The following is a 26793-nucleotide window of genomic DNA, read 5'->3' as shown; positions in this document are numbered from 1 at the left end:
AGTCAGGCGAGTTGCTACTGTGGGGGGGGGGGGGGGGGGTGTAGTACACTAACAGATCACATGATTACCCCAGAGTGCAGCACACAGGATCTCGGAGTTGAACCTCTTCTTGTACTTGCGAATCTCCGGCGTGTCGCTCGGTGGGCGCGTGTTGACCGGGTTGACGTTGACCACTGAACCTTTACGGGAGGGGTCGGACCTCAGGGGGTCTGCAAGCCGTCCGTCCTGTCCAAATCCTGCTGGGAGGTGGGCACAGAGACGGACTTAGGACCTGGGTCACACGGTCCAGCATCATGCTTTTCTTCTCAAAGTTAGAAGCTGTTGCACTCACTCGGGTCGGGCCCGACTTACCCATGTTGTTGAGGGAGCTGCCGCTGGATGGAGAGATCTGGAGAAGGCGTGGGTCGATGAAGGGAGTGAAGGAGGAGGAAGACTTGTGTTTGGACATGGAGTTGCTTTCTGACTGGCTCTGACAAAGACATTTAGAAAACAAATTGTGTTTAACCTCGATATAAAAAGAACAGCCTGGAGACAATTGGATTTAGCAGTATTCCATTAACAAGTTAACTTGGTAACTGGACGAGGAGACGACACAACAGTCTCTGTTACACTACTGCGCGCTTAAAAACTGGAATCTAACGCTATTTGGTTACTGCACTCGCAAAAAAAAACAAAAAAAAACACACATTTCAGCTGATAAAACAGAATTAAAGCGTGTTAGATCACCGTGTGGCAAGGAAATACTCGACGTTTGTAGAGACACAATGGGCACAGTTCAAGTTCATGGCAAATATGAGAGAATGATGTGCAGTTATGGGGGTTGTTGAGGAGTTAGCATGGATGTTAGAGAAGGAAAACCATGTGCTAAAAAGAGAGAGAAGGGGAAGAGAAAGAGGGAGATCACACAGCAGCTCCTGTGAAGTATTAAAGGAAAAAGCTGCTTCTAATAAAGCACAAGCAGAAGAGGATGAGAAGTCCACCACCGAGTGTTTGCTATGTGTCAGGCTACAAAACAATAAGGAACATGACAAATAAATGGGATTCCTTCCCAATAACTAGGTCATTCACTTAGTAGAGTAATAAAAAAAAAAAAAAAAAAAAAACAAGAAACAGGCGCATCGTCAAAGTTCTCTGGGACAAGCTGCCGCAGTAACACCACCACACCGAGCATGCCTCCACCCAAAACTGTTACAGCTACTCCAAGCAGGTACATTAGGATGTGCTAGTTCACCCCAAGAAGCTCCGGCGTCTCCCAAAGCAGTGGCCGTGTTCTGCCACCAGGAGGCAGCGGTGTTAGCAGAGTGTGAGTGCAGCGAATCGGGAGTCAAATCAGCCAAGCCAGAAGGGGGCAGAGGAGAGCCAGAGGGAAGCCAGGAGGTGGCTGCAGAGATGCTCGGGAGCAACAACCCAGAAGTGGGCCGTGGGCCTGTGCAGGCTGAGACATGGTGTTTGCTTTGGCTAGAAACAACCAGATAAAATAGCACTTGCAAATGATCTCACACGGCTTCACAGAGAGGAGGAGGATGACAGCACGTCACTAGAGAGTCAGTAACCCCCCCCCCCGGGGTGGGTAGCTCAAAGCTGTAAATGGTGCACCACCATCTTAACTTGAGCATGTTGAAGGAAAAAAAAAAAGAAAAGAGAGAGAGAGAGTTGCAACGGCTATTTGACCCAGATCAGCATGTCTAAGCCTGCACACGCCGCAACAGTCCCTCCCTCACTTGTTTGCCGCGGTGGTGAGAGGGTGACATACCTCTATGGCAATGAACTTGTCCAGGGGGTTCTGTGGGGACATGGCAGGACTGGCATGGCTAGAGGGGAAGGAGGAGGTAGAGGAGGAGGAGGAGGAGAGGATGGTGGCGGTGGAGGAGGAGGAGGAAGGGGAGTGATGGCTCTGCTGGATAAGGTCTGGTAGGTGGTGTATACGGCCTGCAAAGCCGTTTTTCTCTTGAAGGCTGTGGCCAGGGGGTTGGGGCAGAACGTGGCCAGCCGGGGAGGAGGATGAGAGATTGACCAACCGCTTTAAGTCAACGGTGCTCTGGAAGTAAGAACAGGCACACTCGGGCTCAAGGCAAGCAGGTGGAGAGTGGTAGGGAGGAGCAGTACGTCTGGGCTGCTCGCCTGCAGCTTTGTCACCAGTTGCTATTTCAAGATCCTCGTTTTCGCACAACACACAAAACATATTCCTCACGTCCTCCACTGCTGTGCATGTCAGTTAAATGCAGTATGTATTAGAGAGTCTAGAATCATTCAGAACAAAACATAAAAGATAATATATGAGCAAACAAGAAATGGTTAAGAATGAGACAAACAAAAGAGATGATAAAAATGAACTAGAACAGGTTCTAGGGAGTATTTTTGATCCTGGGCCTAGTATTTTGGATCTAAATGACGAACAGGGACATTAGTTACTGAAATCAATCCAATACTGAGAGAGAATGAAGTAATACCAAATGTGTGCAACAAAGTACGTTCAGTAAAAATACTTTTCAGACGGATCCTTCTGTTTACACCACAGACTCGTACTTTCTACATACTCCTGGTGTAGAGAGATTATTTTTGCAGTCACAAAGTTGCAAATAAAACAACTTGAAGTAATAACAGAACCTACGTTTGTCTGCAGCAGCTCCTAGAAAAGCCTTTTCCTTCAGGAAAAAGTGCTTGGTGCAGGATTTCTAAGCAGATGGTCTGTGAGATGCGACCTCAGCATGCACCCAAAGGAGCGTGAAGCTCTGTTTTGCTGCCATTTCTAAGAAGTTGCCAGACACTTTCTTAATAAGAGTGTGAGGGCGTTACTGGTTATAGCCTTCCCGCTCAATACTGCTCCGATTCCAAGTTCCAGGCCCTTTCATCTCTATATGGGGAAAGTAAGAACCGGCTTTAAAAATACCAGGAAGATCTTTTAAGTGGCGCCCTGGTCCTACCTGTCTGATGACCAGCGTGCCGTCCTTGGAGGGCGTGGTAGCTTGGTCGCTCTCCGAGTCTTCCACCAGCATGGTTTTGGCCGACTCCGTCTCTCCGTTGCTCAGCCTCCTGCAGAAGCCATGGGAATATCTGACGTCCATAACCAGACTGGTGTTAACAGTCATGCAGAGGACACGTGCACATCATCTGGGCTGTGGGGAGCTGACGTTCTGTCTGTGTCTTGGGGCGACACCGCAACATATCAGTTCTACCTACCCAGCCTTGGAGTCCTCTGCTCCTGAGGTGGACTCCTCTCCCGCCTCTTGGTCAACCTCCTCATCATCTTCCTCATCCGTGGTGCCCGACTCCTCGCTTGAGGAGGAGTAGTCTGTCACTTTGTGGGGGGGTCGCACATCGTCCACTGCACGAAGCTCCTTGGCCAGAGCAGTCAGGTCCTGAGGGGGGCAGTTAGGAGGTTTTAGAGGGATTCAATATATTCCTGGAGCTCAGGTTGTCTAGAACGGCACCTTATCAGTATGAAATGCGATTGTCACGCTGATAATCCCAATAACATGAGCCTGTCTGGTGCAAAACCTCAATGGGGTCTTGTTTTCTAGACAATCTGAGGAGAGGCTTGAAGAAAGAAATCCCTCCTCACTTCACATAAACTGACAGTAAATTCAAAGTACTGTCAGCCCAGAGTACACGGAGGGTGTACCCAGAGACCCTCGGCTGCATTATTTGGATTGCAGGGGTGCAGATTTATACGTGGCAATACACACACGACCATTAATAGAGACAAATGCCACAGGTTGGACTGTTGTTACGACTCTGCATAGTCTTAGAGCAGTGGCAGATTATGTGGAGACTTAACTCGTGAGATTTCACATAAAGAATTCTGTATAATTAGTGTCATCCTAGAACTACTTTGCCCTCTGCTCCTTCTCCTTCCAGACTGCAGTCTCGCAGGGTCAGGGAGGAAGCGAGGAGGGATTCTTCCCCGACATGTTCCAACAAAGAAAATAGGCCGCGCTTCATCCGACCACAGGGCCAGGTGAGATTACGAGTCATTCTGACGAGTGCAAAGAAAACAGGAGGAGCGCATTCCAAAAAAAAAAAAAAAAAAAAAAAAGTGAACGCATTTAAAATCCAGGCTCAGGAAGCTGCTGCAGAGGTGTTAACCCCTCGTGGTGTTGCGTGGGTCTCGTTAATAACAAGCAAAGTGAGGAGGAACTGTGCAGGCGTAACGCCAGGGGAAGGTCATCACATCACAGGCAGAGAGGACGGTATTCAATGAAAGGAGAATTATAGCTTTAATCTGCATGAGGAAGCAAAAGGTCTTTTATCTCACATCTTGATCATATAATGCAATGAATGGGGCGATGGTGCAAGCAGAGCAGAGGGGCGGTTATCTCATTTAAGAGGCTTACCACATCACCCTAAGAGGTTCCCGCAACAATCACCAACCATTGGATTCATGTTAAGTTGAACACATCAGACGGTTGAGTCGTTAGAGTGGTGGAAAAATAGAGGAAAACTTTCACCTACTCATCACCATACAACTTTAACCAGGAAACAGCGGACTTACAGCGGGGCGAGTAGGCCTGGAAAGGTTCTTTTCATCTTGTTTTTTGGGAACATTTTCAGGCCGCTGGAGAGGCGATCCTTCAGATTTGGAGGAGGCTTTTTGAAGAGAAAAGGAAATAGATTTAGTGAGAGGCGATTACACCAGAAGAGGCTGCCAGGGTATAAACACTAAAGCATGTGCTGATACCCAGTGTAGTACTGAGTGCCGATTAGAATGCGCTAATAAGCGGTTAGTAGAGTTAGTGAAACGCCGCCGAGCACAGTACCAGGGGACTCACAGCGTGGCCTGAAGCGGTCGCCAGGACTGGCCTGGGAGCTGGAGTTGGAGGAGCCCGAGGAGCTGCCGCTGCCCGGCCGAGGCTGCAGCTTCTCCACCCGGTCCCAGAGCGGACGCTGCTCCACCCTGACGGCCAGAGAAAAGCCACATTAACAATCTAAGGTGAATCACGTAGGGATAGTCCCCGAAAATTAAACTTCCTTGGTACGTTCACAGAAGTGTCAAGGGGTTAAAACTAGTACTGGTTTCATTGCATAGCCGAAATGGGAATTTGAATGGGGATTTTTGGTTGATTCATGTTAAAATACACATTTGCTCAGGACATTTTCTAATTAAGTGACACCTTTGGATCGATTTACCAAATTTACAATGTTGTTTTTTTTTGTTTTTGATCAAGTAGTCACTAAAATAGCCCAAATGTGTCCATGTAACAGCTACACATTCACGGATTTCTTCAACGTACCCGACAGCATTCCTCTGGCCACCCTGGTTGCCAGGCTGTAATGGCAGAGGAGACTCTCGGCGAGACAGTACTGGAGACCTGGATGTTGTCCTCACAGGGACCTGGAAGAGACACATTCAAAGGTTCTCACATAATGGCAGGTAAGAGTGCGTGAATACTGAGACCGACGGATAAATGTATTAAAATACAAACAACCCAATGTTGTGTTTGGACATGAAATACAAAAGCATCTCTTCAGAGAACGCGGGACTGAAATGTGTTGCTTATTGACTGAAAATGCTGAGTTTTAGCCTTGATACCATTTATATGAAGCAAATGACAGTGAGCACAACCAGGCAGACAATCAGGCAGCAGCGTGATGAATGAGGTGACTGACATGAGAAGAAGTGAAGGACGGGGAGGGAATCTGGGGAGGAGGGGGGCCCTCTTCAGCTCCTTACCTTGGGCGGCACCTCCTCACTGCCAGCCTGGTGTTCAGGCCTAGACTGGGCCTGACTGTGGTGGAGGGGAGGTTGGGGCTGGGGGTCAGTGCGTGCGGGCGATGGGTGGTGATGGTGGTGGTGATGATGGGGGTCCTGGGAACGCAGGTGGAGTTGTGCAAAGCTAGTGGTCACGCCGCCGGGCTCGCTGAAGGACTGGGAGCGAGAGACCACGGGCGGAGGAGGAGGAGGAGGAGAGGGGGCAGCGCTGTTGCTACTTTTTAGAGCAGCCAGGTGGGACCACTGGACCTTTCAGGGAGTGAGGAAGAGGAAGGAAGAGGAGGGAGGGTGAAACAAGCAGACAATACAGTGAGACATGAGGGAAGGTGTGTGAGGCTCACATACATGCGCTTAGATAAATGCACATGCATCCAGCAGACAACACAACACATAACAATGATGTTGACTCATGTAAACAGTTAAAGTGCAACAGTGTGGTGTAGAGGAATCTCTGCTAGCATCGCTTAACTTTGGCACCTGCCTGTTGAGTCCAGTTTAATGGAACTTGGGTGTGTTTTCCATCTTGTTTGGGTAGATATGAAACCAGCTATCATACCCCAGTTTGGTACGAAGAAATTACCAGTTCATTTGTGGTACGACAGGGTCTCTAGATTTAGATGCTATACTTCTGCTCACCTTGATGTTTGACAATACACTGCGGGTAAATAAATCAAGCAGTGAAGAAGGAAGAGAGTAACAGGAAAAAGAGGAAAAGGACGGAGGGAGGATGGATGGAGGAGTTACCTGAGGCTCCATGGGCCGGTGCATGGCGGAGGCCTCAGAGGAGCTGCCGTTGGAGAAAGGTTCAGAGGAGCGGGGAGGCAAAGGGGGCTGCTTGGGAGGAGGGGCAGTCTGAGGGGAGCCCTGTATGTTCTTACGGTAGCGCTCGTCGGCCTGGGATAAGGGAACGGTACAGGACAGACATGGAGTGAGGGTCAGAAAGAACTGGGTGAATCAAGTCGAAGGGAACCATTTCTAAACTTTGAAACCCGACACAGGCGCACCTTTAATCCGTGGATAAATTGATTTATTTTCAGTTTAAAAATGGTTCCCTTCTCCTTGTTAATAATGTTATAAAATGCCTATGAAACCACCTTTTTTTTTTTTCTTTTTTTTTTTTACTGAGACAGATCCTGGTGAAGAGGATATTAATCATGCTGGAAGACAAACAGATGTGCACATACAGAGATCGCTTCATCCTTGAGAACGCATCAGAGTAAAAAAAAAAAAACTGAGGAAACGGCATCGTTAATGACACAGTTGATGCTGCTCGGGTGTCTTGCATGTTAGTTTGGGCCTCAGTCAGTCACATGCACTGGCCCAGTCCAACCAGAGTCAGAACAGCCGTTACAGAGAGTTTCACAGGCCAGACATCCAAGAGAAAATGAGAACACTTGTGGTTCTTTTTTGTTCTGAGGAAAAAGATAAAAGGGCACTTGAGTACAAAGACTATTGTTGATTTTTTATTTTTTTTAATTCTGATGTGAAAAAAAAAAAAGATGTGGAAAATGATGGGTGATTCCTCACAGCCCTACAACTTGATAATCTCTCTTTCTCTTGCTCAGTCTGCTCCAGGTGAAAATTAAGACAAAAAAATATTTCAAACGTTTAGTAGTCAAGGAGACCAGGAATAGTGAGAGCGAGTGCCAAGAGGAGTCGAAGAAAAGAGCTTGGTTTTATTCAGGGGAGGGTGGTGGCGAGCCTATGCGTTTCCATTCTCCTCCGTACCCCCAACGTGTCGCACTGAAAGAGGCCGCTCAGAGAGGTCCGCATTGGTGCAAATTACTTTAGAATAAAACCTCAGCAGCTACAAATTTATGCAGCAAATGAATCTGAAACTTCTAATTGAAAGGACCCGATTTGTTGCTCGCACCACCTCCATCGTCACTGTGTGTAGGCAAGCCAGAAGAAGCTAGAAAGAGCAGGCGGCGGTGTAGCCAAGGAGGAGGTTCACCTCTCTGATAGGCTGAGGAGGATGACTGGCAGGCTCAGCAGGCCTATCGGGCTCCACATTTTCAGTCTGCGGAGGGTTAGAGTCAGTGGGGGTTTCAGTCTGAGGTTGGGTGGGACTAGGGGAGAGCTGAGTGGTGCAGGTCTCATCAGAGTCATTCTGGGATTTAGGGGTGTCAGAGGGGGTCGTCTGAGCGTCTCTCGCTACAGAAACAGCGCTGTCAAGGACCTGAGCGTGTGGGGTTGCGGCGAGTGCTCGTTCGGGGGGCAGGGTGGAGGTCTGAGGATGCTTGCTATGGTCTGAGGAGGGTTTGGTTTTGTCGCCAGGCTGCTGTTTGGATTCATGCTGGAGCGACAGCAGGTAAACTTGCTCCTGCAGCAAGCGCTTGTGGAGTCGCTCGGCCTGGCGCTGCTCCTCAAGCTCCCGCCACTTGAACTCCTATTGCAGAGTGTGGGGTTGATTCACGCTAATAAACACAGCCATCTCGTAAATCCTTCCCCGAAAACACATTCACACAAACAGACTTGTGCAGCATTGCTCAATTAATTTCAGACGCTTGCTGCCTCTAACTTTTGAATTTATGTCAAACTCAGGTTTTTTAATTCTCAAAATGAACTAATCTATCAAGATACAATCAAATGAATGTGCACTCATCTGCTTCACATTAAACAAAAAATGAAAATGTGGTTTTAAAAAAAATGCAGTGACTCAACATTGTACAATGAAAGAAGACATTCCTCCTCATTTTCTCATTTCTTTGTAGAAAATCAAATACACCTTTTTAAAAGATATTTGTTGTAGAGTACAAAAATCCCTATAACTGACTGGTTCTTAAAAGGTTTCTTTGGTTCCTTAATATGTGGTCAAAACCGTGTGGATCAGTCAAGATAAACACCCGATCTAAAGTGTGTGTATATTTCAAAAGGATTTAGACTGAAACACAATCTGTTGTAACCCAGATGAAGGTGACCGACTAGTTTAAGTGCATCTTTGATGGGTTAAACAGTAGTGTTCCAATTGTTTTGTCCACTTTTATTCCTAGAAACAAGGCAGACCAAATATAAGAAACATAACCTGGTGAGCGGGTGCATTCTGTGTGTGTGTGTGTGTGTGTGTGTGTGTGTGTAACTGACCAGCAGCATGGCCTGCTCACGGAGCAGCTGCTCCTGCAGCATCTCCAGGTGTCTCTGCTCCTCCTCCAGCTGACGTCTGATGTACTCCTGTCAATCAGAGCCAGGAGGCCTTTGAAGTTAGTGATCAAAAGTAGAAACACAATCATCCAAATTTACACTCCTCAGTCATTTCCATTGCAAATAATGACACAAAAACGAATTGAAAACCTCCCCGACAGATGATGTGGCAGGTGTGTGACGCTAATATTGTAAATGAAACACCATTTCAAAGTTCTTTCTAGTCTCCATCTTCAAGTTTCTCCAGCTCTCCCTAAAAGTTAAGATATCAGGTCCCTTGGGAAGTTCTTATTTGGTGAACTTCGGCTTGAAGACATTCATCTTAGACTGACCTGTTCACGATCATTCCTTCTCTTTTCATCCTCAGCACGCCGGCGTTCCTCCTCCTCTTTACGTCTACGATCCATCTCTTCGATACGCCTCTTCTCCTCCTGCTCGCGGCGACGCTGCTCACGCTCCTGTTGCCTTCTCATCTCCCGTTCACGTCTCTGTTGCTGTGGGGTAGCACGGAAGAAACGTCAAAATCTCACAGTAAAAGTATGATTCGCAGCTGTCAGATTGCCTTGTTGAGCAGCCACACCCATTAAAAGCAAAGCAGGTCCTACCTCTTCCAGCCGCCTCCTCTGCTCCTTCTGCTGCTCTATGCGTTTCTGCCGCTCAGCCAGTAGTTGGCGCTTGTACTCCTCCTGCTCTCGAAGCTGCTGCTCCTGAAGGAGCTGCTGGCGGCGCAGCGCCTCTGATCGCTCCTTGTTCTCCTGCTGCAGGCGGATGAAGTCACGGCGAAGAGTTGATTCGCCCGGCACATTGACAATGGAGCTGCGTCATGAGACGAAATAAGTTTAGGGACACAGGAAAAGTAGGACCATCTGGTATTAGGAGGTGATGACAAGACCATACCTGGGCTCTCCTTCCTGCTCTGGGGGATCCTCCTCTTCTTCCTCACTGCCACTGTACTCATACTCTGTCTCGTCTGTATGTAGGATAGACAAGATGTTCATTCTAAATGCGTAGGTCATGTTTTTGTTACATTGCTAGTTGGCAAGTGACGCCAAAGCAGGACAGACGCACCCTTCTCCCCCCTCTTCTTCTTGGTGCGGTCGATGTGGTCTTTCAGCTGGATGCGGACTTGCCTCTCGTTGGGCTGGTCTCGGATGAAGGGGTGCTTCAGCAGCTGCTCAGTTGGCGGGCGCTGCGTGTAGTTCTTCACCAGACAGCTCTCGATGAAACTAAAAAACTTTTTGGACCTGGGGAGGATTGCAGAGGAAGAGTCAGGGGAGCGTGACAGAGAGGGGGAAACATAAAACGACTGCCGAAAAAATGGAATTCAGGCACTACGGGGTTTGGCAAAAATTTTGCAATGTAATTTTTGCTCAACCCGGTTCCGTTTTTGTCCTCCACTTGCACCACTTTCTGAGGACATGACACCTGCTTCCACGCTAAAACAAAACAAGCGCTCCCTTGTCTCTCTTCTTCATTATCTTATCTGGCAGGGCTGAGAATAATTCTGCAGAATCTCACCAAAATATAGCTCCACATGCACGGTTTCGTTGGGACACGTGAGCTGAGCAACATTTTGGTCTCTGTTTATTTATCAAATAAAGGTTGATTTGCATGACTCAAGAGTACTACGCACTTGAAAAACATCTGATTAATCATGATTAAGTGCAGACAATCGTTTCATTGAATCAGAGTCATGATTTAAAAAAAAAAAAAAAAAAAAGTCATACACACACCTTTTAATTTCCGTTAACTTTTTTCGTTCGTTTCGATGTCGAAAATTTGGAAATGTTTAAAATGAGACTTAATTCATTTCAGCCCTGACGCCAGGAAAAAAATCTGCAGTACGTCCGGATCAGTGCTGCAGTGTGCCAGGAGAGGCTGAGGCTGCCAGAGCAGGTGTACCGCAGATGTTCAGCTCAGCGGCAGCAGAGCACAGAGGAAATCAAGCCTCTGTATCTGCCTGACCTGAGCGAAGATCGAATCAAAATGCACAAGAGAGAACACAGAGAAGCCACGCCGTAAATCCATACGTGAAATATTATGGACTAACTTGATATGTAAGGATTTATTGCTGTGAAAAGCGCACTGATGTACACAAAATACAGGCTGACTGGGTGGTACTCACCATTTTTTAGATTTAAGCCTAGGAGGGGGGTTTCTTGGAATAAGGAAGAGCGCACGCATTGGGTGCATGTCACAAAGTGCTGCAAAAAGACATAAATTAAATATAATCCAAAAGACTGATTTTTTTTTAAAAAATTCCAAAAACAAGCACTTACGTGGTGCTCCTTCAGCCATTTCAATAGCTGTGATGCCACAAGACCACAGATCACTCTGAAAGAGAGTCACACTCACTCACCATCATCCTGCCTTACACTAGCAAAGTAATACACGTTCACTGAGCGGAGGGTCTTACTCTGTAATCGTACGTAGCATCTGGGTTCTCATCGCAAGCAATAACCTCAGGCGCCATCCAGTAGGGCGTCCCAATGAAGGTGTTCCTCCTCCCCACCGTCCGATCCAGCTGGGCGCTCACGCCAAAGTCCACTGGAGAGAGAAATGAAAAGAGTTATCATCATAATTCAGTCAGCTGGAGTGGAGTTATTGCCATCGCGGACACATGTTTTCACTGTAAGTGGTGGAGTCCAACAAACAGAACTGCTGTTATTAGAACAATGGAGAAGGCGATACATGTGTAATTTTGGAGAGGGAAGTGCGTAACGGAAGTGGTCAGCGCCTGTAAAAGTAGGTGGACAGAAATAATTCACAGTATGGAATCAATTAGAGACACGTCCGACTGGAGAATTTTTGTGCCAGTATGTAAACAAGAAAAAAGAAACGCAATCAGACTCTTAAAAAGCTTTGGCCAGCGCGCTGGAACTTATAATATGCTGCAGGAGGAGGATCTGGATACAGCCGGGGGAAAAAGGTTGGGGTGAATATGTATGCCGCAAGCTCGCCAGTGTTTTCTGTCATAATTTGACCGGTTAATTTGTCAACTTGAATTGCAGCAGCAGTTGGTCCTAAAACTCTAATACTAGCCAGAGAATTCACATCAGGACTGCAGACGAAGAAAAGCCCGCACAGACTGGCTGAATGCTAGTTAGCTTAGCACAGTGAAGGACAGTGGGTGGGAGTCGAAGACCGTGAGAAACCTGTGTCATCGCTCACCTAGTTTGACTTCAGCATTCTCGGTCAACAGGACGTTCTGACCCTTGATATCCCGGTGGATGACGTGGTGGGCGTGTAAATGAGCCAGACCCTGCAGAGGTTAGAGAGGGCGTGAGTGACGAGGGGGGAGAGAGGAGAGAGAGAAAGACAGACAGACAGACAGACAGACAGACAGAGGAGCTCACTCTGAGGATCTCTCTGGAGATGTAGGCGATCCAGTCTTCCTTCAGCTGGTTCCCCTTCGTGTTCTTCACCAGGTCTGTGATGGAACCAGCTCCACAGAACTCCATCACCAACTACCAAGAGAATGACAAAAGGTACATAAACAACAACAACAAAAGATGTCATCAGGCTTAAGATAATATAAATAAATAAGCATACTTTCTTCCTGCTGCATTTCTTCCCCAACCTCAGCTTCTAGAAAGGACTTGAGGACTCACCCACAGCTGGTCATCATGTCCAGGGGGGCTCTTTTTAATGAAAGCACCATAGTAGGTGGCAATGTTTCTGTGGTGGGAATACTTCTTCAGCATATTGATCTCCAATTTAATTTCCTCCTCTTCATCCTAGACACACACCAAAACACAAATTTACCAAAAGCGCACTTGCTCTTGCGTGTGCGCATCAGACATCAATCATCTGGCCTTCGGTGATTTTAGATATAAATCAATCCCCCGGCCATCAGAGCAATGTGACGCCGCGCCATTGTGGCTTCCTTGCAGTCGGGTCAGGGACATATTCATCATTCATCCCAGACTCAACAATGCAGCATGAGTAGCCTGCCTACTGGTAAATGATTCTTTGTTTAGGGATTAATGATGCATGAGTGAGTCTCATTGTGAGTTGATTTGTACTGAAGACACTGTGAGTAATCCCATTGAAAAGACTAAATATACATTAGATCAGTGACAAATCCTCCGTAGATATACATCCGTATCAGATCATTCCAAATAGAGTCGTTGAGAGGCACTGACATAGTAAGCACTGCGCAATCATCAGAGGAGAGTATAGGTACAGTATTCCGACGTCCATAGCTTTGACAAGATGTAGCTTGAACGCCGTTAGAAGGAGGCAGCAGTGAACCTGTCCAGTGTCACGTCTTCATAAAAAGGTCATAACTAGCAGCAGCGCTGACTCCCTGCGTGCATCCGACAGCCACTTGACAAAGATGAACGGTGACGTGCTAATTGAACACGTGCAGGGATCAGCCCGCCAGCGCTTTGCTGCTTTACATGGCCTCTCTTATCGGAAGTACTTCTATCTTTTAGCGTGGCATTATCGAGTGGTTTTATTTTAAACGGTGAAATGTGCTGGTATCCATTCTGGTGTGTGGTTACATCATCGTATAAGAGTGTGCAGGCTTCACCTATAGCAAGATGGCAGTTGGCCGTTTGTGCAGGCAGCCATACTGCCGCTGCATGACTCGCAGAAGTTGACGTAAGCCTCTCTGTTGTGGGCGCGCGCACACACACACACACACACACACACACATACACACACACACACACACCTCCGAACCCTGCCTTCCCCTCCCCATCTACCCCTCTCTGCTGTGCAGCTGTTGGATTATCACACTCCTGCCTGTGAATGCCTGACTGCCACAAGTCACATGGTGCATGGAGAGAGAGGGAGACTTAATCATACAGGGATGTGTGTCAGAGACAAGGAAATGGAAGGAGGAGATTTGGAGAGATGACAGCACTGAGGGTAAATAATGTGTCACCGTATAATCCAAACATAGATCCATGTCTTTTAGTTTGCTGTTGCATTAGTACATCTTGCTTTAAGACACAATTAAAACACAAAGCGCTGCAGAAATCATTGGAATATAATTGAAAAAGCATTATTGTCAAATTGCAGGAGCTGTGAGTTTTTAATGAGAGTTAACTGTCCCAATATAGTTATAAATGAAGTGTGGTGGTGCCACAGAGATGCTCCAGCCTTTTAATAACATTCCCAGAAATAAGAGAGCGTCTTGGGGGGGGGGGGGGGGGGGGGGACATATTTTTTTGTTTCAACAAAAACACAATTTTCTGTAAGCGATGGGACTTTTATAGAACGGGGGGGAAGAAAATGTTTGTTTTTATGTCTAAACCTCCATAATGAACACTGAACACTCAAGTTCTGTCATTAAAAGCAACATGATATATTTTGCAGGAAGAAAAACACAGTCCACGAGATGTCCCGAACTGAAAAACACTCAAAAAATAGTACACCAACTAAGCCACTGTCTTTACAGCAAAGGATTGGAAAGCATTTAATATAGTAGAAACAGTAGAAACCTGGAATCCATTTTTAGCTTTAGGCCGACATGGCAGCAGAGAAGAGGAGTGTCTGGGTCTGAGAATGTGGGTCAGAGTGACACTGGACAGGCCGGCGAGCCGACAGATGACCGGAGCACAAAACTTAATCGCCGTCAACAAAACGTTTTAAAATATGGATGATCAGGATGTGACGGAAAATCAAAAACTTGTTTCTTACTATTCAAATATTGACAATAGTATTTTTCTTTAAAAGCCACACAGTGTTGTTTAATACTATAAACAGACACAATTCCAGTTGGAATACAGTCTTTATCAACTGAGGTGCTTGTGACGAGGAATAAATTAATATTTGATCATTTAAATCTTATAAAATGGAGGGGGAAAAAAAATGCCCCTAGAAACGACACCGGGCAAAGAGAAGCAGCAGATCTGACGATTAAGAGGCCAGAACATCTTAACATTCGTCCAATTTGCTAATTTACATTCAACTGATTAACTGTAATCTTTCTGAAAATTCATTTAAGAATGGTTCTTGAGAGTCCACGCTGCACTTCAACACATTTAACGATATTTCATTTTTAAGCATGCATTAGTTTCTGTCGTGTTTAGTAACGTAACTCGTAAATCGCGTGTTACTCTTGTGTCGCCTCGCCTTTCTTGTGACGTGCCGCACAAATTAATCACAACAAACGGTGACCTTTCATGTGACAAATTTCAAAAGGGCAATATTTTGAACTGGCGCACTTTCAAAGATTAAAATTTGACACTGGGGGGGGAAAAAAAAGCTGTCAGGTTTATGAGTGAGAGGAACAGTGGTGACAAATGAATCACGCAGAGTGACTAATTGTTTGTTATGATAACTGTCTGGAAGGTTTGTCTAAAAGTCACATGCTCTCAGTCAGTGGCATTAATTGAGATTTCAGCTCTTTTCTTTACTGATCGCCCTAATTACCAAATGATAGACGTTAACAAGAGAAACCATATCTTGTAGAAAGGTTTTCCTTAATTAGTCTCTGTGGGCACCTGCTGGATAATACACCCAGCAGGAAACGGTTGGGCAACACTCGATACCGGTTCAGCACAATAACTAATCAGGCAATTGTGTCATGGTGAATCATCGTGTGACATGGGTTTACATGAGGAGTGGCAGCAGACAAGTCAGGGCATGTGGTCGACTTCTGCTGTTGCGTCACCCGTCGTTTTCAGATGTGTTACACGGCGGCGATGAATTAATCCAACTCCTTCATCGTGATCTTTGTTGTCTTATACCATCCTTACAGTGACAGTGATGCAAGGGTGACATTTATATTCGCAGATGGAGATCCAGACCATCAAATAAAAACCATTCGCTGTGTGTCCAGTTGAGGAGTATTGGACGATAACGCCCATATTACACCATCATTATTATGCCCGTGTGTGGGTGGGTCGGTGATGCCATCCTTCACTTGCACACTGAGACATTCTGCTTTGTGTTTAAGGATTTGTGCGTGTGCTCTCTCATCCACATACGGGCCCTCCCACAGCTGAGGGCAGCAGGCTAGCCGCTAAATGACGCACTGCAATCAAAAGACATCTTGTTGCCTTTCGCCTCCCCTTAGCTCAGATCTGACAGACTTTTTAATATTAAGCAGAAAACAAGAGCAGAGTCCAAGTGCTGTGTTCACAAAAAGAGCGTCTAGAATGCCACATTTGACAAAAGCTGCTTTGCGTAATATTTGCAGCACACATGCCGTTGTTTACAATCGAACTGGAGGGAAATCGGTGGTCTGGTGCTGAGATAAGAAACAAAAGCATGCGCAAGAATGTGTCCTCATCAAGTTTTGAAGTTGCAAGGAAAAACACCTTGCATGAATTATTGTAAAATCTCTTGAAAGAGGAAAACAGAATGCAAATAAACTTCAGTTGCTTATTAAAGGGAGTCGTGTGACAGTAATCTATCAAGTAAAGTTAACCATGTTCTGTTCCTCTGCACGAGCTCGTTCTGCGATGTCAATGCTAAAACAATATATCCTTCTGCCTGACCTCGGTGACGTCCATGACCTTGATGGCAGCCAGCTGTCCGGTCTTGACATGTCGTCCCTGCGAAGAGGCAAAACAAGGAGGAGGTTAGCATCCACTTAGCAAACTCATCCCACCCGTATTATCAATTGTCACTCCTTGAGGTGGCGACTGGTGACATGTGACTGACAGAAACGAGACATGGTATTTTCAAGTCGATTAGCAACGGAAAAACTAAGTGCACTGGTGGGTGGCATCGGTTTTCTGAGCCATGTCAGACTTTTTCAAACTTACAAATTTTGCATGATTAATTCCAGTCTAATCAGTGAAATGTTTTTTTTTTTCTTTTCTGTGTTGCCTTTAAGTGTCTTCCCAGCCTGCTACTGTACAGATGTATCCAGACCAGCAAAAATATTACTGGAAAGACTGATTTATATAGTCACATGATATATTCACAACCCTTATACATCCAGTGGCCTGCATGAACCTATTGTATACAGTCCATACCAAAAGATGAGCGCACTATATTCCCAGCTATACTGTCCCAACATTCCCAGACTTCTCTGCCCCCCTAACACCCTACTGCCACTCTTTACATAAACAAAGGACAGAAATAGAGGCCTCTCTGCAACCCCTCCTTCTAACCCCCGAACCTGAGGGGAGATAAAACATGTCTGAGGGGCCGGACTAAACGTGTACACGCAGTTCCTCTGTTTTTCCCCTGCTGCAGCTGCGGCTCTGCAGATCACGGCAGATTGGACACAATCAGATCAATATAGGCCTCTTTTGCAGTGTAAGAGGAGAGCACGTGTTTAAGCGCGGTCACACATATGACGCACACATGAACGGCAGCACATCATCATAGCCAGTGCATTCCATAGTCAATTGAAACTGTATGGATTATGACAATAAAAGCCACGCAGGCTTAGGGGCCCTCTCTGTTCATGAGGCGGCAGGAGAGGGGTGGGGACACTTTACAATGCCTTTAATCCTCGCCACTTTGATCCCAGAGGTCGCCACCACTGCAGCCGCAAAAAAAAAAAAAAACAACAACACTGAGGCTGACATTGTGCTAGCTGCTCGCTGCTGACACTGTCCTGGCTTCACAGGTGTGGGGATGGAAATTAGACTATAAACTGGGCACCATGTTTTTGCAGACACTTCAAACTACCAAACAGTTCCGCATGACTTCCTAAAGTTTGATTACTAAATCCGGTTATAATACGACCAACTTCTCACACATATCCCCCCCCCCCCCAAAATCTGAATAATACCGTAACTGTGACGATGGCCATTTGATCTAACTTGTTGCCCAGTCAAGAGATGCCAAATTAAACTGAGGACAACCTTTCTAAACTACTTCAAACTAAGGTCTGGCATTCCTATGGTGTATCTAAAACGTACCTATCAATGGACTATTGATCTGTTGAAGTTCAAATTTGATAACAGCCAGGCCAATTGGACGGATGGCTACGAAACAATCAACAGTGAGACGACCAGGCTCCCGACCCAGACATCAATCTTGCGCCCTTTTCGTACTATCAACTTAAAATTGTGGATTTTGCCAGGCGCTTTCATCTGAGCAATGAATTAAACTCTTTTCGTGACGGATTATTGCATGTACTTCAATAAATGATGCGCATCTAAAATTGAATTCATTGCTCGTCACCGTAGAGCCAGGAGCAGAGCAGACCTTCCCCGTGACCTTTGACCTCCTCATCATTTGTTGGCTTGACTGTCGTCGCGCCGATTTAGCTGCCATCACAATACAATCTACTCTGAGTGACAAAATGCACCACTGAGAATATTTGTATGGCTGCTAAAAAAAAAAAAAAAAAAAGCATTTACCCCATCAAAAACACAGAAAACTGGTTGAACTCTACAATCAAGAGGAACGACTTCACATGAGGAGAGAATAAATGAAGACAGTTCTGCAAGATGAAAAGGACGTGAATTCAATTAAACAATTTACGTTGGAAGCAGAACCCTGAGAATTAACTGGCGGCAAATCCTTCAGTGTGAAGGCTCGCTGCTTTTCCTCCATATTGCATTCTGTAAATTGAATATCTCTGGTTTTAGACCCAAAAAAAAAGCAGCCTCAGTGAACCTAAAACTGGGATACTGGATGAGGGATTTCAGAAATGGTGACTTTATGCACTGATTTGGGTATCAGAATGCTGGTGCCAATCAAAAACATGAGATGTGATTGATCCCCACATACGGTTTGAATAAGCTTCTCTGCAGTACATTTTAACTGAATGCATGAGTGTGTATTTTGTTGCCATCTTCAATAAGAAGAAGTAGCATTTAACATAAAGCCAAAATAAGTATGAGGTATGGAAATTGCTCTATCGGGCTCCAACAGAAGGGGCCATCCACATGACACCAAGCTGTCCCGAGATCCCTGAAAAGACTTCATCACATGAGAGCTGGAGGCCAGGGGTCTGGAGGCGCCCCCTTGAAGCAGGCAGCTAGGAGTGGCTGTGGAGGGGTTATCTGAGGCACTGAGCCATCACCGGGCCCTCCCTGGCCTCCATCACAGCTCCTCTTAAGCATGGCCAGATGTGCTGCTGGCTTCTCTCCAACTCATGACTAAAAACCACCGACTTGCTTTTACATAGGCTGAGTCCAAATCTACCTAAAAACTAAATATTCTATGGAGGGGTTCATTTAACAACACTGCTGAGAATGAATCTCGCTCACTAGAAACTTGAGAGTCGAGGCACTAATAGGTTTGGTGCTAGCCGCTAAAGAAAATATACTGCAAGTGCTGCTTCAATGTAAGTGGAATAAGTCCAGATTTAAAATGTGCAAAAATAAAAAACAGGACCATTAGGAGCCCCATGATTCAAGTTTTACGGGAGGTTTTCAGTCCTCGGAAGCAGGATTTCTCGGCACTATCCTTCAAGGGAGGAGTGCTGTTTCACATACGCTTTTCCTCAAAGCTCCAACCCACGGACTGAGCAGAAGACAAAGAACCTCTCACTCCCTACCGTCTTTCACATTAATGCACTCTTAAACATTTGAAAACGATGTCTGGCTTTCTAACCGGGTCAACCTACACTTGATCCCTGACAGACACTTGGCTCCATGTTGCCATTGTGCAACACGAGCGCTGAAACTGAGAAAACAGGCATGTTGACTCACCATTGTAGGTGCAAAACAAACGATATTATTAGTTCTCACACAGCAAGGGAGGGATGGAACGGCTGGGTGCCATCATGGTTTGGTGTGTGCGCGTTTGTGTGTGTACGCTGGTAGAGCTGTAATAATGAGGGATGAATGGCCTGCCCGAAGGGTCAGGAGTAAATCTAAGGTGGTACCTGGACAAGGAGAGAGCTGGTGGACAGAGGGGGGCAGGTCATAAACTTGACGTACTTTGGAAAGCTTTCGGACAGATGTTTAACCACAAAAATATCTAACCACACGCCCATTTCAAGACATAGATGCACACTGATGTCCTCCACAGCAGACTTCTCATGAATTCTGGGGGTAGAAGCTATCACTCAGCAGTAAGTAGCAGCACATGACATCCAGGACTGTGCCTTGCCCCTGCCGCTCTGGGATTTACCACTTTATACTGGTGCTGCATACCAGCACACTGACCCAATTCTCACACACACTCACTCACTCTCTCTCTCTCTCTCTCTCTCTCACACACACACACACACACACACACACACACACACACACACACCCCTGCACTCGAGCACTCCCGGCAATCGAGCACTCCCCAGTCTAGTCAGGATGGAAGGCGCAAAGCAGAGAAGGCAACAAGGAGAGGTGGAGGCAGAGAGAACAAGACAGCGACAGAAAAATAGAGGATGATGCAACTTAAACACTGTAATGTGTAAAATGTCTGCATTCAGAAGTCTAAAGCTGCTGCACTTGTGTTACACAGTGTTGTACAATCGCATAATTATGTGTTCATGAGAAGAATATTCCTTCAGAATCGTCCAGCCCTGGTATCAATGCCCGGTTACGTTTACAGGGAGGTGCACATCAGGCTGTGCCAAGCAGCTCCCTATGACACAACCTACAGGGGCGACTTGACAAGCAACTATAAATCAAGGTTGGGTGGCAGGAGCTCAGACGGTAGACCTAGACAGGACAGGAAAAGAAACGTGCTATTGATGGAACTGCAGTGGCTTCACAAGAATTAACATTTGAACAATGAAAACACTTGAAGTAAAAAGCAGCAGACAAACAAATGGTCTAAATTTTGGTGGTAATTGATGGGTATGTGCTCACTTCACTTGCTAATTTGCAGGTTTGCCAGAGGGAAAGTAGCTAGCGGAATTCCTGTTGTGACAAAAATGTCCTTAGCCCTAGAATGATGTCATCGAGTCCCAAGATCCCACTCCTTGGAATCGTGTGAGGTGTGCCCCTCAAGGACAGATTTATCAAAGCCCATTACCACATTACCACCAGAAGTGTCTTTAGGAAAGGGATCTCGAGGAGAAAGATCTGTCAAGGAAGGAAAGAAGCAGGCTAGCGACTGACTGCCAGCGCCTTTGTGTCTCATCTGAACCACACTTTGGTAATGAGCCACACACAGACAGTGTCTGACACACACACACACACACACACACACACACACACACACACACACACACACACACACACACACACACACACAAGAGAGAGTTTTGTTCAGGCAGCTTGGCCAGTCAGGGGATGTTGCGGGTCTTGTGACACCCATTAGGGAGAGGGTCAATGTGGGGGAGATGGGTACAAAAGAGATGTGTCAGCTAGAACCCGCTGCAGAGCGGAGGAGTGCATAGCCGTGTGATATTCACAGTTTTGAGTTGTTTGCCACTCAAAAAATGAGCAGAAATGAATGCAATTGCAATCCCACGTGCACAATAAGACAATAGTGAGTGTGAAACAATGTAGGACCCCGGCCCTCATTGCGAAGCGGATGACACATTCAACACCCTCGCATTGTGACCTAAAGGCTACACAGCCAATCAAGCACCAGGCTCCCAGGACCTTCAGCAATGAAAAATCAGCACACAAGTCATTCAGTCGCTGAACAGGATTCTAATCCACAGCCTTTCAAGTATCAAGTCATTGCTGCTGGTTTGTGTATCGAACCAAATCAATATTAAATCATGATTACTTTTTTTTTTCCCTTTTTTTTTTGCCAACCATAATTCTTAAACCAGTCAAGATTTCTAAAGGCGTTTCTGCTTTCTCCATTCCATCTGTGGGTTTGGAGCTGGATTGGTCAACGGAATTTGTGTATGACGCCATGATGATGATGGCCGCTCACTGTTAGGGGTTAAATACTACAGCGAGACTAAGGAACATGAACAGAAGGTCAGTCAGGGGCCGAATGAACTCTGTGAAATATCAGTCTGACAGAACATCTGATTTCTGTAACATGCTTTTTTTTTTTTTTAATTCAGTTGTTTATTTTTTTCAGCACAATAATTCAACTTTTTCTCATGTTGTAACGTACTGAATGACATCGATACAGCGGCCATGTCATATTCTTGTGATTGACTTCAGTAGAAACGTGTTTTGTGGAAATCACACCAAGTCTGACAGTGCAAAAAAAAAAAAAAAAAAACATTAAGGAGAGAGTGACATCTTTCAGTTGAGAGCTGTTGCTTGCAATAAAACTCCAAGTAAATTATGAAAAAATAAAATAATATCAATTTTTTTTTTTTTTTTTTTTGCTCTCAAATATGCCAGTTAATTATTGATGAGCCAATACAGGATATTAACAGTAAAAGCCCAGTCGGCTGCAGGCAATGTGTGCGCCCTACAGGGTATTAGCAGCAGGGTCAGTGAGGACCCGCCATCTCTAAAGGTGACCCGGAGCTGTGGCTTTGAAAAGCAACCACCTTTCACATGTTTGCAGAGTGCAAAAGAACCCCGGCAGCAGCCTATTTTATAAAACCCACAATTCATTTTTTAAACTTGTTATACCGCTGCCTTGAGGTAAGAGCCAGTGAAGCCCAGGACCATATGGCACTGCCCGCGAGGCGTAGCTAGCTCCTGGAGAGAGCTGGAGAGAGAGTGAGAGGGGGAGAGCGAGAGAGACAGAGAGAGTGTTTCGTCCTGGGGGCTGGGGCGAGGCTGCACCTAAGGTTAGCGGAGAAAACAAAGGATGATGCAGGACGGAGCTGCTGAAATGCAGCATAAGCTATTAGCTCCCAGGATGAACTTTGACTTTATTTTCAAAGCATCAATTTATAACGTCTCGAGAGCGAGGCTGTTGCGCTAAAACGTATTTCAATTTGGCTAATTGCTGGTGGTTATCAGCAAATCATCGCACCAACAGTTCGACCTAGATTTGACCCAGCAGATAAACACAAATGCATCATATGAAACGCTGAGACACGGCTGTATGAATATTCAGACGGGCACAGCTATGGCCTACCCAATGGATGCTTAGCAGGCAGGGAAGCAGGTCAGCAGGGACCCCTGGTACCTCAGGGCCGACTATATATGGGCATTCTGTACAGCGAAGGGAATCTTCCCAGCATACCACACGCAATTTAAGCTCGCCTGTCTTTTTCTATGTTATCATTACTCTTGTTTTTTTCCCCTTAAATCCTCATATCCAGAGGGAGGCACCTGAGATAGACTGCTGAGCCAGCTGCTCCGACTGATAAAGACTAACGAAGGGAGAGAAACCCAGAGAGTGAGTGTCTTTGTGCTGCGCTCTTAGGGAATGTGGAAAGAAATACATTATTCTAAAATGACTAATGATTTTAGCCGGCTGTGTGTGGCAGACTCAAACGGCTTCCAGTAACTCTTTATTTACAACAAACAGAGGGCCGGCAAAACATAGGCAGCACTCCCATTGTTTATAATACGAACCCTAAGGCCGTTTTTTGAGTGCCATTTTGTGCTACAGCAACACGGGGTATTGTGAACGCAACCCGCAACACGTGGAAGCTGCAGCGCTTGTTACGTCTCATGATATTACGATATGAAGAGGATTCTACGCAGATGGGTAAAACGTAGAATTCTCATGGTCTGAATCTGCTGCGCCATGTTTTAACAGTGTGACTTTAATCTGGCTCTCCTCCAGGGGCAGCGGCTGCCCTCTTAGCAGAGACCACAGCTGGAGAGATGCAGCCTGCTGTGTGACAAACTAACTACGAAGTATAGCCTTTTTTTTTTTTAAATGATGTGGAGTTGATTAAATGAGTAGTTGGTGGTGGTGGGGGGGGGGGGTTGCAACGAGAATGGCCGATTTTAAAACTTGCTAATGAACGCACAAACATGTCAATCACGTAGCAACGAATAAGCAACACAAGGTAGAGAAGTGTCAGTTTCCCTGATATCATTTGTGCTGACTCAAATACTGTTTAAGATTTTTGTGTAGTTTCTATGCCTGCAAAAAAAAAAAAAAAAAAAAAAACCCCACCAAAGTCATTTATTATACCCTGCAAAGGACAAGCTGCCTGCCATGCAGTATATTGACTCCGATTCTACGAAATAAAAACAATATTCTCAGACGCCGGTTAATCTGCATGAGCCAAAGACTCAAAGGAACCAAAAGTCACTCCAAAAGGAGTCAAGACGCTCGGTCACAATGTGTTATCTAAAAAAGGGCTCACGCAAACTGTGACCAAGGCCTAGACAAAGCAGAAAAAGGGGCCTCAGAAGAAGAAGATGAAGAAGAAACTCCACCCTGTTTTCAGTTGGAGGGGCTGTTGTGATTATTCAGTCGGTTGGCGTTTAAACCATGAAGACAAACGCCCCCTTTTCTGTGGATCTAACTGACTCGACTGGGAGACCCAACACGAGAGTGGAGACAATCTAAGCTTTGTGAAAGTGTTCCCAAACCGGACAGCTGCTCCCCTACCAGTTGCACTCCTACTGCACATGCTCACGCATCACATGCTCATTCAGCTGGCCGAACATGACAGTTGATGAGCTGATCGACAGCTGATCGGCAAAAAAAAAAAAAAAAAAAAGGCTGCGAAGACGACCTCTCACGCAGCCTGTTAGAACCACATCTTTGTGTCAACTGCAGGCTAATCTGACAACCCACCCACCCCCCTCTTCTTGTACAAGATCCATTCCCACACAGCACCAAATAGAATTAGCACTGGACAGTGAATGGAGCGAGAGATTAAGGGACTAAAAAAAAGAAAAAGAGGCAGAAGCAGTAATTCTCTGTCCCATACGTCCAGCTCCAAACCATCTGGTGGGAAGACAGCACGATCACGCTTCCTTATAACCATCGCACACTCCTTCTCTTTACACCGCAAAGCTGATTTCAGATGTGGTGTCAGGGAGAAAAAGGGGGGGTGGGGGGTGTCCTGGGAGTTCAGGAGTACCAAGGGATTGAATGCAGGTCACTGGAGCACTGCAGGCTGTCAGAATTAAATACTCAGCTTAGCTTGCTGGTGGTGTTTTAGTGGCTGCTTTTACTAGCCTATTAATGTGCTACATGTGCCTGAATTTGGCAGCAGAATGAAACCAGGCCGATCCTTCTATGAAACATATTGGGAATGTCTTTCAACGGCCGCAGTTTACCCCCCCCCCCCAAAAAAAAAACACAACAACAACAACAAAAAGAGGAAAGAAACATGACACCAGAGCCAGATGGTCCAAAGACTGGGATTCCCATTCTTTGAGGAAAAGAAAAAGTCCTGATTTACAGCAGATTTTGTGCTGATAACCGTGAAGGATGACGACAACCTTCATCCTTACCTACTTTTCAGTAAGACAGGTGACGTAAGATGATGCATCAGACTGTCTGATTCACTCTACACACACACACATACACACACACGCCAGCTGAACAATTAAACCAGCCAGATAGAAGCATGACATCACTGGACCTGAAAGATGTTTTTAAGGGGGTTATTTTGTTGCCAGACAAGAGAAAGAAAAGGGGGGTGGAGGGCGGGCGGGGGGCTGGGAAGTAACAGGACAGGCCATGCACTGCGCCTCCAACCAACCTTGTATACTTGTCCATAGGTGCCATTTCCAACCACTTCCACCAATTCAAATATCCCAGCTGGATCCTGAAAAAAAAAAGAAGGAGGAGAAGGAGACGGGTTAATAAAAAGCGGTGTTGATATGCGTGGTTCCAGGCAGGATCGTCCAGTGTGAGCCAGCTGTTGCGCCCTGGTCTACCCCTACATGCCAAATGCATCTCGAACAAAGGAAAACCAGACACTGGCAACACCTCGCTGGAGCTCAGCGGTCATTTTCAACACTTCAGCCCTCACCGGGAGGGACGGTTCTAACCGGGTTAAATGCTCCTCGCCTTGGTGAAACTACTAAATGTGTGTTTTATCGTTCTTCATCAAATACGAGCCGGCAAAAACATGAAAAAACACGGGTTCGGTTCGGCAGCACTCACCCGCAATGAAGCCAAGTCTATGTCTACTAGACTTTTAGCTGGAGAGTCGTTCGCCATCTTTCAAATAAAAGCCGAGCTTTTCTTTGCGCCTACTGAAGATGTTTGCCGCTGTATCATTTGCGGGTTCTTCGGTGGATAAATTAAATGCAGGCCGTCGTGTATTCCTCTCTGCGGGCTCCGTTTCTTGGTAGTGGGCTCTCGCTACTCCATGTTGAGGTGGCAGCAACGGGCTCCCTGTTAGCTCTCCGCTTGCTCGTGCCACTAGTGTCAAGCCAGCGCACACTTCCGCTCGTCACGTTCAAAATAAAAGCACAGGTCTTTTCGCAACCAAAACAAAAAACAACAAAAAAAAACCTTTGGTAATCCCCACCCCATCGCGTATGAACTAATTCTGCTCATATTAACGTAAGGAAAGTAGAATAAGTAGTATGTAGTACAGCTATTAAGGCAATTGATAGACGTGTTTCCCAGGGCTCAAAACGTCATAACTTATTCACTGCATTGATTAATTAAGTGGATTAAAGTACTCCTTTGATTATGTGGGTTGGGGTATTTCATATATATTGTTAAGGAGATTAATGTATGATAATATATCACAGCATATTAATCAAGTGCAGTTTTCATTTCAATTTTTAACTGACTAAAAATGCAGTCATGATGAACTTTACAAGAGTAGGAGTTGAAAGTAATGTTTACATTGTAGAGGAATACAAGTATGACGATGGCTAAGTTAATTTTTTTTTAGCCAAGAAACTATTATTATTGTATCATTATCATTATTATTGTGACATTTGTTTTTGCTATTTCAATTTAGCTGTTTTTTTGCTTGAATTCCTTTTACACTGAAATTGAAACCACCTCGTTTCCGCTTCTTTCTCGCCTGCTTCCACCGAGCTTGTCGCAGCTGGAGGTTAAGAAATGCACAAACACAGGAAGCCGGTCGGTGTGTCTCAGAGAGAGCAGGGATGGGCCTCCGAGCATCAAGCATGGAAAACCAGCTCATCTTTAAAGCCCTAGAACACCCAGACTGACCCCAGCCCTCAGACGTCCCACCCCTTGTGCTTGTATTTATAGACATCAGTCACAAACCCTAATGAGACAAGCCTGCACCCCCCCCCTTCACACACACACACACACACACACACACTCACACACACACACACACACAC

At 45.9% G+C, this 26793-nt stretch overlaps 1 protein-coding gene across 6 annotated transcripts in view; it reads right to left on the bottom strand.

Moving 5' to 3' along the window:
- The window catches only part of LOC147272536 (mitogen-activated protein kinase kinase kinase kinase 4-like), a 30354-nt gene extending 4366 nt beyond the window's left edge, over positions 1 to 25988 (bottom strand). Inside the window, exons 1-25 of one of the 6 annotated variants that reach the window (XM_086182375.1) lie at positions 25625 to 25988; positions 25218 to 25283; positions 16309 to 16365; positions 12463 to 12588; positions 12208 to 12318; positions 12023 to 12113; positions 11268 to 11398; positions 11131 to 11185; positions 10977 to 11055; positions 9920 to 10095; positions 9749 to 9821; positions 9457 to 9667; positions 9184 to 9345; positions 8795 to 8881; positions 7665 to 8099; positions 6455 to 6604; positions 5672 to 5959; positions 5232 to 5332; positions 4770 to 4894; positions 4493 to 4587; positions 3181 to 3359; positions 2925 to 3054; positions 1754 to 2038; positions 352 to 469; positions 69 to 239 (exon numbers count right to left, since the gene is read on the bottom strand). In XM_086182375.1, the coding sequence (XP_086038501.1) occupies positions 69 to 239; positions 352 to 469; positions 1754 to 2038; positions 2925 to 3054; positions 3181 to 3359; positions 4493 to 4587; positions 4770 to 4894; positions 5232 to 5332; positions 5672 to 5959; positions 6455 to 6604; positions 7665 to 8099; positions 8795 to 8881; positions 9184 to 9345; positions 9457 to 9667; positions 9749 to 9821; positions 9920 to 10095; positions 10977 to 11055; positions 11131 to 11185; positions 11268 to 11398; positions 12023 to 12113; positions 12208 to 12318; positions 12463 to 12588; positions 16309 to 16365; positions 25218 to 25283; positions 25625 to 25681 (3559 nt within the window). In that variant the 5' untranslated portion in view covers positions 25682 to 25988. The remainder of the gene's footprint in view (positions 1 to 68; positions 240 to 351; positions 470 to 1753; positions 2039 to 2924; positions 3055 to 3180; positions 3360 to 4492; positions 4588 to 4769; positions 4895 to 5231; positions 5333 to 5671; positions 5960 to 6454; positions 6605 to 7664; positions 8100 to 8794; positions 8882 to 9183; positions 9346 to 9456; positions 9668 to 9748; positions 9822 to 9919; positions 10096 to 10976; positions 11056 to 11130; positions 11186 to 11267; positions 11399 to 12022; positions 12114 to 12207; positions 12319 to 12462; positions 12589 to 16308; positions 16366 to 25217; positions 25284 to 25624) is intronic. The other 5 variants (XM_086182203.1, XM_086182459.1, XM_086182290.1 and 2 more) reach the window with 5 other exon arrangements.
- Positions 25989 to 26793: the final 805 nt, after the last annotated feature.

Source organism: Aulostomus chinensis, chromosome 1 (assembly GCF_037954235.1).
Source record: "Aulostomus chinensis isolate RoL2024-O1b breed Wild chromosome 1, RoL_Achi_v1.0, whole genome shotgun sequence".
NCBI lineage: Eukaryota > Metazoa > Chordata > Actinopteri > Syngnathiformes > Aulostomidae > Aulostomus > Aulostomus chinensis.
Note: the sequence above shows the minus strand (reverse complement) of the source record. Positions and strands in the feature narration are given on the sequence as shown.